This window comes from Channa argus, chromosome 4 (assembly GCF_033026475.1).
Source record: "Channa argus isolate prfri chromosome 4, Channa argus male v1.0, whole genome shotgun sequence".
NCBI classification, from domain to species: domain Eukaryota; kingdom Metazoa; phylum Chordata; class Actinopteri; order Anabantiformes; family Channidae; genus Channa; species Channa argus.
This window is the reverse complement of record NC_090200.1, coordinates 24,264,765-24,277,815: the sequence shown is the minus strand read 5'-3', so window position 1 is coordinate 24,277,815 and position 13,051 is coordinate 24,264,765. Positions and strand designations below refer to the sequence as shown.

Genomic DNA, 13,051 nt, shown 5'->3' with positions numbered 1-13,051 from the left:
CAGGCCCTGTCCTTGTTCCTGTTGTTGCTCTCCAACACTGTCATCTGCTCTGTGGGAGAGTATACAGCAGCTCAGAAGAGGCGGTTCTTGACGGTTCTTTGTCAAAAACATGTAAATGCATAAATTAAGTTCTATTTCCTTTTATGTTCTTTTTGGTCTTTAGAATCACATTAGTTATCTTAATATTGATGTGCGTTAGAAGATGGCAGAAAAGGAATTGGTTGGATTGGGTTTCCCTGTGTCCAGTAAGTCAGTCATCAACAAGGAGGCTTGCTAGGGCAATGTGGACAAGACTGTGTTCTTGAGGTTTCCTATCATCTTTTGTAGGCTTTAGAGCTAGTGTTTATAGAGTCAGTCTTATTCCATGTCAAGTGGAATAAACTTAAATGAGCATATTATTAAGGAGGATGTGAATTTAGTCAGTGGTCCGGGGAGGGGAGATGCATTTAGAGTGTACAGTTTTAAGTAAATGGTGAAGGTTAGTGTAGAAGAAGTTTGCAATCCATATCTGCTTAATATATTGTCCTCTCTAATTACAGGTGTGTTATTTCTTATATATAGAATTTAATAGATGTTTTTATGCATGTTTGGTAGGTAGCTTATACTGTATTTTGGGCACCATTGGTTTAGGCAGATAAATGGGTGGTAGGCAAACTCATTTGTTGTGCAGAGGGATGACTAGCCCTAAGGTCTTACTGTAGGTACTGAAGTGTTTTGATTGGAAATTGAATGGAATGGTTAGTAAGGAGAGGTAGGAGCAGATGCAGAAGATGTGAGAGGGGTGATGATGATGATGATGGTGGTGATTGCCTATTCAATGCCCAGGCGGGGATGTCAAGCAGGCAAACAGTGAGTCTGTCATTAGACTTAAAAGGCAGGAATACAAACACTCATACATATGTTTATCAAGGTTGTCATCATCACATCAGAGTAAACTAAGACAAAAACTAAGGATTCAAGTTTGCTGTTGTCATTGTACTGACATAAGAAATACTCTACTGCTTTGGGGAACTTCCTTTTTTCCTTTACTTTGTTTTTTCAGTGCTCATTTCATCCTAAATGTGAATTTCATCAATAGAAATAAACTGGAGAATGTGTTATTACTAGAAATGCATAACTGTAGTTGTATAAATGTATAAAACTAGTAATAAAAACTACCAAGACCTTAAAGGTAAATCATTCTCACTCAAGCAACAAAAGTAGGTTTCAGATGGAGGTTGATACCGATCTAGGATTCTTGCACAGTAGGCTAAGTTTGGTTTGAACTAGCCTATAACGTGATAGATTATCAACTTGATAATATCTCAAGGAAAATACTTTGCATGTTTCGTAAATTTAGCATTTTTTTCCTGCCAAACATGGAAAACACAATATATTTTCCTTATATTTTGCCTATTTAACTATTTGATGCTCCACTGTGTTCTTACACACAATAAATTTAATAAAAAGTAACAAAACAAGAAAACGGGAAAGAGCAAAACAGAAGAAGAGTCAACAGTATTGAAAATCAAATTACAGAATTAATGGATATTTGGGAAAATGTAAGAAAGAAAGGGGTCTTGTTCTTTGTTTTATAATCATTTAACTGATGAGCCTGTATCAGCTGGATAAGCTAGTTGTGATATGACCTGTCTTCTGGAGAAGATATTAGCTTTTTAAACTTTGTGAGAGGATGTGGGGTAATGCTGGCACCTTGATAATCCTCTATTAAATTAAACAAGTCTGTATTGAGGCTACGCTGGGTAAACCGGACAACTCGCAATTGTGAATGTGTCAGACTAGGTGAGTTTTAATCAGGTTGCAGTGGGATGAGCTTGTGCATGCTCTGTCAAATCTCCAAACTCATGTAATCTGTTATTATCTCCTCCTGATTGCTTTGCGCACTGTTAATTTCTTGGGAATGTGGAAACTCAAACAGATCATGCCTTCACTTATTGTAATTTCAGCCTGAGTGCTATGCAATGTAATTATAATGTCTGACTGAAATTACAACAAGGGGAATAACAACACTCAATACACATATTGTAGTGTTTCACTGGTTAAAAAAGTAAATTCTTTGACATTCAAACCGATGATATATTGTTGCAGTGATGGAGTTATCAAGGTATTGTTTTGCAAAGATTATTGGATTTCAGTGGTATTGAGTAGCATAAATGCTAAACTGTGTTCACTTTGCATTATGTTTGACTTTGCTGACTCAGACTTCTGAGGCCACTTTAATATACTGTGTGTGTGTATGTGCATATATATATATATATATATATATATATATATATATATATATATATATATATATATATATATATATATATATATATATATATATATATATATATATATATATATATATATATATATATATATATATATATATATACGTGTATATATATATATACGTGTATATATATATATACGTGTATATATATATATACGTGTATATATATATATACGTGTATATATATATACGTGTATATATATATATACGTGTGTATATATATATACGTGTATATATATATATACGTGTATATATATATATACGTGTATATATATATATACGTGTATATATATATATACGTGTATATATATATATACGTATATATATACGTATATATATATACGTATACGTATATATATATATATATATACGTATACGTATATATATATATATATATACGTATACGTATATATATATACGTATATATATATATATATATATATATACGTATATATATATATATATATATATATATATATATATATATATATATATATATATATATATATATATATATATATATAAAAATATAGTGTCATACAACAGCAATAGGGGTGGCTATAGCTCAGCTGGTAAAGGCAGTCATCCACGGACCACACGATCCCCGGCCCTGGCTATATGTCGAGGTGTCCCTTGGCAAGACACTGAACCCATTCTAGCAGCCCATTCCCTTCCTCACTGACTCCAGTACCGGTCCAAGCCTGGTAGAAATTGGGGAGGGTTGCGTCAGAAGGGGCATCTGGCGTAAAAACTGTGCCAAATCAACATGCGGACAATGATCCGCTGTGGCGACCCTGAACTCACGGGATAAGCTGAAAGGAGAGTAGTAGTAGATTGTCATACAACAGCAGTCTGTTTAAGATGCAGTATGCAATCAATCAAGTAAGTCATAACATGAAACTCAATATTAGTCCTCCCTCCTCCTTCAGGAATTCGTTTTATTAACATACAACAAATAAGATGCTTAAAACATTATTTTTGTGCATTTGCCCCAAAGCAGTTATGAACTGGTTCGGACATCTATTAATTTTCATTGATTATATCACAGTATGTGTCAGTTGTAGGGATTGTTTTTTGTAACTCTCATACTGTTAATGGGTTAATTTCACATACTCCAAATGACGAAAAGTCTTTACAGAATACTAATTCATCCTTTTAAAATTGTAGCTTTTTACTATTTATACAGTTTCTGTGTGCAGCTGTGGAATTCCTTACTCTCTAGTTTGTCAGCATATGAAACCAAATGTGAAAGTACATAGATCAGGGCCCTGGCATCCTGGCTATATTACTGTGAGGGAAAAAATTATCATGTAGGAGGTAAGTGATAGTTACAGAAATCAATAACAGCAAGGAGCAAAGGAGAGAAGGGGGGAGGGATCAAGTGCTTGCAGTATGATGTATCTTAGATAAACATAGATATCCAATGGTTCAAAAAAAATAGATGATTGAAAACTGATTGGTACAAGAACAAGGAAGCTTTTTTAATAAATATATGGTATGTAGAGCAGTGGAAATGCATCACAAAATCATCTGAGGCAATCAGTTTCACTACAGGGATCACATGGTTACTGTAATATTATCAAGCATTCAATGTACTGAAATAGCCTGATGTGAACCAGAGCTGACAGCTTCTCCATGATATCCAGTTTGGCACCTTATTGACTGGACTATTTTAAATACATGATCTAAAAAGCTTTAGGATTTAAGGCCGTAGCTCTTGGTCAGCTTTGTTACCAGGGAATGATCTTTCTGCATTTTTGTTTGGAAGGAGTCCAGTGCAGACTAATCATTGAGAGCCAGATGATTGTTGCATGACAACAGCCCCCACTTTGGCTATTTGCAGCTAAAAAAACAAGAACAAACAAAAAACCGTCACCTTTGTCCAAGCCCAGCTGGCATGCTTTTTAAAATAGAATTTCTATTTCCACCCTTGTTTATTTCATTTGAATTAGTGTGTGGCGTTTTTTAAAGAATAAGTCCAAATGTGAAGCATCCTCTTGAAGGTTTACCCAAATAGCAGTTCTACTACAGTATATTTAAAACTGAATTTTATGCAGACCTCTGTAGAAACAGCAGCAAATTTGCATCATGTTACTCCAACTCTATCGATTTAGTCTGTAATGACAGCGGTTGTTTTGTGTATAATATGGATTTTAAATTATGGTTTTGTGAATGCCTTTCTCCTCAAAAATGAATGGACCTGATATCTCTTTGATTCTTTTCTCTCTCTCTCTCTTCCTCATCTTGTTCTGTTCTACTGTCATCTGTTGTAATCACCTCCTTTTTATCCGCCATGAAAAACCCCCCTCCAGGCTGCACCAATTTGTATTAGATTTTCTTCTATGACATATAAATATCACACACACATTATCAGTTTCAGCAGTATATATCCCATAGGAATATTTATATCTAAACAATCTTTTCATTGTTATTCTCAACACTCAGCTACTCCACAGACTGCTAGGAATACTAACCTGTTTCTTCCCTCCTGCCTCTATTCCAGGCGGATGCCAAAATGGTGTGTGATGTGGTCAGTCGTATGGAGGACACAGAGCCTTACTCCCCTGAGCTGCTCTCTGCCATGATCCGTCTGTGGTCTGACTCTGGCATTCAGGAATGCTTCAGCCGTGCCCGAGAGTATCAGCTGAACGATTCAGCACAGTAGTACGTACAAGTGCTCATTTAAATGTATGGGTAGTGTGTTCAACTTTATCAGGAGTAACTACTCACTGTTTACTCTATGGGATTAGTCGAGCTCAGCATGTCTGCACTCTGAGCAAGCAGGTGTGCTAGCCATCAGAGTGGAGACAATAGTTTTACAGTATTTCAGTACACCCATATGTATGTTTCGTCGTTATGTTTCATGTTACAATGTTTTATACAACTTTTTTACAACTAACTTTGAATATGGTTGTGATTTTTTTTTTTTTTTTTTTTTTACTGATATTGTTGTTTTGTTATCATTAACTGACTATAACATTATTTCTTACTATAACCTCACATGTCACATAAGATAAAAATGACTTTACTGTCATGTGGTCATGTGCCACCACATGTGACATCACATTATCATCACGGAACGTCACTGTGATGCCACTGTAGAATAAGTCCAGAGAATGTAAATAAGATATCTTTTTTCTAATCAAAATGAGATCTCTCCCAGAAAGCTAAGCCGCTTTGGGGCTCCAGGCTGCTGAAGGACAGCTGCATCAGCAAGGACCACTGAAGACGCTGCCAAAGCAGCCACTCTTCAGCAATCTCGATGTGGTCATGAGACAGATGCTGCTGCTGCTAAGATCTCTGCCAAAGCTGCTAATCCAGCAGTCTCCATGCAATCATGAAATTGATGTGGCCACTGAGGTTGCATTGGGCAGCCGCTAAGGACTCTGTCTGCTGCAGCCGCTAAGGTCTCTGCCAAGCAGCTCCTGTTCAGTAGCCTGTAGAGTAACTGGCTCAGAGGCTCCAGCCCTGAGCTCCAAAGCTGTCCAGGTCTCTCTTCAGTGAGAGTTATATTAGGCACATGATCATACTGTGATGTCACATGACATGGCCAGCCAGCAGGTGCCCTGCCAGAAGGTCAGTTTAAAATGAGGATTTTCTTGGAGGAGTGGCACAGTGTACTGGAGTGCAAATACATTGAGATGCTTCTAACGTCATGGTCACCCTATTTATAATACGTACAACGGAAAACATTAGAACCCTCTCTTAAAATACATTCTGAATATTATATATGGTTTAGAACAATTTGATATTTTTTGGCATTTGGTGTCCGTACACCAGCACATTTAATTTGAAATGAATGACTCAAGATGTGAGCTTTAATTCAATATGAAAAAAGTGTGCCATTAACCAATTAGGAAATACAGGCATTTTTACACACACACTCATTTTTGGTGGTCCACAAATATTGGAGCAAATGGCTACCAAGCAGTTGCATGGCCAGATATGACCTATTCCTTTATTACTCCATGACTTATCAGGCAAATAAAAGGTCTGGCGGTGGTTCTGAATGTTGAATATGTATTTACTAGTTGTTCACTGGAACTCTGAGCATGAGGCCCAAAGACGCATCTATGCAAGTTAAGGAGGCCATCATTAGGCGAAAAAAAAAAAGGGAAGTGGCCAGTAAAACAGTTTGCAATATGCTTAGAAAAAGGAAATAACGGGCAAGCTCAGCAACAGCAGAACACAGGGAAGATCATACAAGACAACTGAAGTGGACAACAGCAAAATTCTGTCCACAGTGAAGAACCCTTTCAAAACATCTAGCCAAGTAAAGAACAGTCTGGAAGAGGTAGAGGTGTGTCATTGTCAAAGTCTACAGTGAAGAGATGGCTTCATGAATATAATACGGAGGCTTCACAACATAGTGCAAACCACTGGCAACACTTAAGAAAAGAAAGGTCGTATTAGACTTTGCTGGAAAATGCCTAAAAGCCTGCCCCGTTCTGGAATAAGGTTCTTGATGAACCCAAGATTAACTAGATATTAGAATGATGAGAAGATAAAAGTATGGAGAAGAAAAATGAACAACTCATGATCCAAACCATCATCATCATGGGGGAGCCATGTTATGGCATGGGTATGTATGGCTGCAAATAGAACTGGGTCACTGGTGTTTATTGATGACCTGACTACTGACAAAAGTAGCAGGATGAATTCTGAATTATATAAGGGTGTAGTCTCAGATTCAGCCAAATGCTGCTAAACTGATGGGACAATACACAGATGGATAGAAATCCAAGCCAGAAAGAAATTGAATATTTTTTACTGATCAAGTCAGTCAACTATTCTCAACCCAAAAGAGCAGCTTTTCACTTACTAAAGACAGGACTAGAAAGACCCACCAACAAACATGAGCTAAAAGCAGCTGCACTAAAGACCTGGCAAAGCATGTTAGAGGAAGAAACTCACCATTTGGTCATATCCATGGGTTCCAAAATGCCAATTGTGTGTGTGTGTGTGTGTGTGTGTGTGTGTGTGTGTGTGTGTGTGTGTGTGTGTGTGTGTTTATGTGTGTGTGCATGCCTGTGTAATTTAAAGATTGAGTTGCATACCACCCAGCACAACCTTTATAATGTCTGAGTACAAAAATGTTATATATATATATATATACTACACAATAGTAATAGCCAGTAGAGTTGCAGCAAAAGCTACATGTAAATACATATACATGTACACACACACAGAGTATAAGAGGGAGCAGGAAGTCACTTCCCTAAAGTGAGGCGTGTGTGTAGCTCTTGCTTAATTGTATACCATATAAAGTCCTATAGAGAGGAAAACACGAAGATGGAGGGAGTCATTGATCTGTTGTGTACAGCTGTGTGCTGTACACACGCCACTCATATTGCTTGTGAGCACGACTGAGTTAATTTAACTTAATACATTTTAGTTTAGTTGATACAACCATTTACACAACCATTTAATCATAATTTGTGATTGAAGTGTCAAACAACAATATAATATGACAATAGGGCTTTCCATGAAAAAAGTACAAAATATGCGCTTCAGAAACCACTGCCGTGTGTTTCTATTGAGTGAGTCATTCCTTTACAGTATTAATTCATGAAAAGTCATACAAAAACCTGCTTTACTTTTGATTTCTATTGTATTAGTAGAATCATTTAACTGGCCCACTTTGTTCGCATGAGGTAGTTTTTGCTCTTATCGTGATCTCATCTACATATAGATAAGATCATGTAAAAAGTGACATACCAGCTGCAATAAGCCATAAAAGCAAAGTTAATTCAGACCTGGAGGAAACATGAAGCAGAATAAGCAGCAAAAGAGAGATGATGAAACCCTGAAAGGACAGGAATTACTTAACGGTATAGGAGAAGTTAAAAGGTAACTATGAGGAATCGACACAGAAGCTTGTGCAGAGAAATTATTTAATGACTAAAAGGACAAAGAAAAAGTGAGTAAGTTAAAAAGTGATGACAGCAAGACAGAGAGAGATCTGTTTTCACATTGGGGCAGACATCTTAGAAGATATGCAAATATTTACATGTGCTCAATTAAATTAAAATCCGTTCTGTGTGGGGAGTGGAAGTGTGTGTCTGTTGGTGTATGTGTGTTAAATGTCACATTAAAGATTGATGCACACTTCCTATTACGATGATCAGACCCCATTTGATGTGTGTCTCTGTGTGCCTCTTTCTCAAAATTGAAAAATGTATATAATATTTATCCAGTGTTATGATGCAAGTTTAAGATCCCAAGTGTTTAGACTAATTAAAAGATTGGACATTTAGTTCCAAAGATTATTTTGTACTATGTTTGCGTGATTGTATGTGATTGCACATGCTCGTAAGGTGTTAGTGTTACATAGAAAGCAGAAAGCTCCATTCTGACTTGCCTGAAGCACCCACCCCCCCACCTACCATTCTTGCACAAATACCCTGCATGCACTGACCTGTTTAACATAATACAAATACACTCTGTTTCTAATTTACATCCCAGCCTTTGTGACATCTATAGACCCACTTGTTCTCCATTAAAATTCAAAACACTAGTATAATTGAATTCACATAGTATGCAATGGCATAAAACTGCCAGAAGAAGAAGTTAAAGAGTCACTGGACAAGAGCATTGTTTCAGTGCTTTGAAAGGCCTCAATATTAATTAATACATACATACATTATTATTATTAATTAGATCGAGTGCATAGTGCCCATGAATAGCAGGCAATTTAAATGTGCTTGTTAAGAAGTGATGGGAGTTAAAAGTTAGGCAAAATGGCTTTGTTCTGTTTTTACTATACAAATTGTGTCTGCAACTTGGCTTGCATTTGCTTATTTAACATTATTGAATTTTCTACTGGGGGGCGGCTGTAGCTCACTTGGTAAAGGCGATCCCCGGCTCTGGCTATATGTCCAAGTGTCTCCGGGCAAGACACTGAACCCCTAACAGCCCATTTCCCTCCCCAGCGGTGCAGTGCCGGTCCAAGCCAGGTAGAAATTGGGGAGGGTTGCGTCAGGAAGGGCATCTGGTGTAAAAACTGTGCCAAGTCAACATGCAGACAATGATCCGCTGTGGCGACCCTGAACTCACGGGATAAGCTGAAAGGACAAAAAATTTAATTTTCTATCAGGACATAATGTAAAGCTAGTTCAACCATATTGACTTTAATTAAGACACATGTTACACTCTGGTATACTATGTGCACTCCTGGAGTACTGTCATTAGTCCATTTCTGGCTTTAGACGGTTGTTCATTCATGTAATATTTGAAGGTCAGCACCAGGGCGGAGCTGGATATTGTACAAATTTGTGGCTTTGGTAGAAATTTGATAGTATGTTTTGATTTGCAGAGATTTATGCAAATTGTCCAAAGGCAGCACAAATGTCTCACATTTTTTCCTATTTGAATAGAATGAAACACCTCTGCAGGCTCGATTCATGTAATATAATTCATTATTTAAGGAACTCATTGCACAGAAAGCAGAAACTTTTTGCTGCTCACTGATAAATACTGATACAAAAACACCTTTTCTAGATCTATAGCTGCTTCTAGCTGTTAGCTAGCTGGCAACTTTGCTCAAAGACTGAATTAAACCCATCAGTCCAGTCACTTTGGTCAGTGTGGCTGATCACAAGCAAAACATCCCCTGTGACAAAATATTACAGCAGACCTATAGCTGGTGATATTTCCACAGTAATAAAACTGTAGCTCGAATTACCTGTCCATTCAAAAAGACTGAGGGGAAATATGAAACAAGGCTAAAGTGATTTTGAGAAAGATTCAGGGCTTTTGAGAAAACGTGCTGATCACTGGCAGCCCCCCGCTCTAGGCAAGTATGGCTCACTTCAAACAAGACTAAATTACCAAACAGAAGTTATCACATGGTCGTGTTTGTGTGTGTGTGTGTGCATACTCGAGATGGGAAATTTCCTGGCTTATCTTCTACTCGGGTCTAAATATTGACAGTATCTATCGATTTCGAGCTATTTTGCTGTCTTGCTAGGTTAGATCATATTACATCATAACGCTGCAGCTTCTATCAGAGTAGCAAAGTGCTGCTTCTAAATATATGTCTGAACATCACAGTAAGGGGGCATTTTAACCATCTTAGGGATTGTTCCTTAGCAACAGCTATAAAGCAGGCCAATGTAGCTGTCCCCGCCTTTGGACTGATCTTGTGAAAAACATACAAACGACATGTTTTAAGCATGTTTATTTATGAAAATTTAAAGCAGTTTGTAGTGCAATGAGAACCAACTTGGCAAGCTACTGCATTATAATTTGTTGTGTTGGTTTGATGTATTTTATTTCTGTAGTGAACCACATGCTAGTTTAGATGGCTAATATAGGGTCATGGCAGTCAATACAGCAAGTAATTCACAGCAAGTCCTATTAAGCAGACTCTTTGCAACACATTACCTGCAACAATACGGAAAAGTCTGACACAGGGAGGGGTGTGTGTGTGCGTGTGAGTGTGTGTGTGCGTGCGTCCGTGCAAGAATGTGAGTTATGGTGAATAACGCAGGTTGTTGAAAGAGCTCTTAGAAGCTTTCTGTATAGAAACACACCTGCATAAATGCACTCATCGTCTTCATCTTTACCCTTTAGTTGATGCTTCTTTTGTGCCTTACACTTGATAATCTCTGATACTGCACATCTCCAGGAAAATGAGTAGTGCATACACTAGGGTCTAGTGTTCATCATCTTAGTACACTATGAATAAAAATATCAGGATGGAGAAAAAACTTAATGTTGTGGTTTTCTACCATCTCTGTTTCATATAAAATGCAGTGAATACTACTTTGTTTTTAGTGCTGACAGTAGGGGACAGTAGTTCTGTAAATAATGTTAGCATTTGTGTCAGAATAGACTGCACTGTGCAAACAGTGAACAGGCTATGAGATCAGCCTCCCATGTCAGTAAAGGTCATAAACAACACCTCTATAACATCCAACAATAAGCAGTTTTGACTCGCTTTTTAGTCTTTTTTTCTTTAGAAAATATCCTATATTTATTCTGGTGTTCATCACTTTTTTTACGAAGTGGATGCTGACAGGAAAGAGAAAAAATCCACACTAATGAAGAGATTCTTTCAAACATAAATATATAGATAGGATTCAATGACTTCTATCTCTGTACAGCTTGAGAGTGGGTGCTCTCAAGCTGTACAGAGATAGTGTATGGCCCTGCTGGAGATCAAATATTCTCAGTTTTTGCAAAAGCTGAATCAGTAATGATTTAGTTGTTGAATAACTGTTCATGGCTCAAGCAGTGCAAAAGGCCAGATTACATATTTTTCATTTAAAACACTGACAGTCAGTGGCATTCTAAGTGGTGGTCTACTGTGTATAATGAATCTAATCTAATGAGATCCCCTTTATTTTGTAAATAGAAACTTTTTTTAAATACCAGATCACTACCATTTTCTGGCAATGCATTGATTGTACTGGCTAATCCAGAGTATTCAACAGTCAGGTGGTTCTCTACAGTGTAATTTAGAAGAAAACACATTCTCTTTCACATTCTCTTTGTCTTATCACTTTCCCTGTACACTTCCTCTCCAAACCTAACCATATTCCTTTCTGTGTAATCAATAGTTCTTATCACTTAAGATGTTTGAGTGTGCTGTGCGTGTGTGTGTGAGTGTGTGTGTGTGTCTGTGTGTGTCTGTGTTCTTGTTACCATCAGCTTTGTATCTCCTGCCTCTCTAGCCTTTAGCCTTTTCTCTCATTCTCTTAGAAGTAGCTCAGCATCCATTTAAAAGCTCTGCAAAAACAGTCTTAGCAATCTATAAATAACATTTTTATATCCATTACTCTAGATGGATCCATGATTTCGTTATATTTTCTGCTCATCTCTCCTGGTTTTCTGTCTTTTTACTTGACAATTTGTCAGTTTGTCTCTACTGGCTGAGAACAAAAATAGTGTCTGTATAGTTGTGTAAAGGAATCATTTATATGGGATGTTGAGGTCTGCATTGTTTTTATTAGGAAAGTTGTATGTCAGCTGTAAAATGTAACAAAGACTTTCCTCCAAGGTTAAGGAACTGATAGTATGCAGAGGCAAAATACATGGTGTTGAAAGATCATAAGGGGAAGTTTTTAGCCAATCGGAATAAAACATTATCTGAAAGTATTGTATTGATGTCACGGCTCTTTCTTTATTGACACCCTTTTCTTAGTGGTGAGGTGGATTAGTAATGTAGGAAGAGAAGTCATCTTTCAACCATGGAGCCATCCTCCAAGGGCTGTGAAATTAATCTCTGAACTGTATTATTCAGAATATTTGATTTATACTTTTACATTAAAAAATAAAGATCCACTTTCAGGGATATTCCATTTCATGACTGAACATGGTCATATCCCCTACCCACTTCCCTTTCTCACTTCTTATCCAGTTGCTACTCAGCATAGTGCTGTAACTTTTTAGTTTCTGATCGCATTGTAGAAAGCAATGCATACATTTTCCTTTAATAAGTAAGAATTAGGGAGATAGATCATGGAGAAGCTTGAAATTAATGCAAAACAAAATAATTAAATAGGAAGAAGAAAATATTGTAAAGTGCAAAGCAACTTAAAGCTACAGTATGCAACTTTTGATAATCAAGTTAGTTGTAGTGTGAGACTCTAAAACAGTACAAACAGGACTTTAACATACTGACGCTATTTGCAATCTTGCAACAATGTCTGTGTCTACTGTAAAAGACAGCATTTTTAAAAGACAATAAATAAACAAATATAGGCATAGTAGAAGATAGAAAATGACCCCACTGCAGTCAACAGCCTGTTTACTATCATCATTGATGACAGT

At 37.0% G+C, this 13,051-nt stretch overlaps 1 protein-coding gene across 2 annotated transcripts in view; it reads left to right on the top strand.

The window, feature by feature from the left end:
- Window positions 1-13,051, top strand: part of gnao1a (guanine nucleotide binding protein (G protein), alpha activating activity polypeptide O, a) — a 98,035-nt gene that overhangs the window by 60,785 nt on the left and 24,199 nt on the right. For both annotated transcript variants that reach the window (XM_067500112.1, XM_067500113.1), the window contains exon 4: window positions 4,779-4,939. In XM_067500112.1, the coding sequence (XP_067356213.1) occupies window positions 4,779-4,939 (161 nt within the window). The remainder of the gene's footprint in view (window positions 1-4,778; window positions 4,940-13,051) is intronic.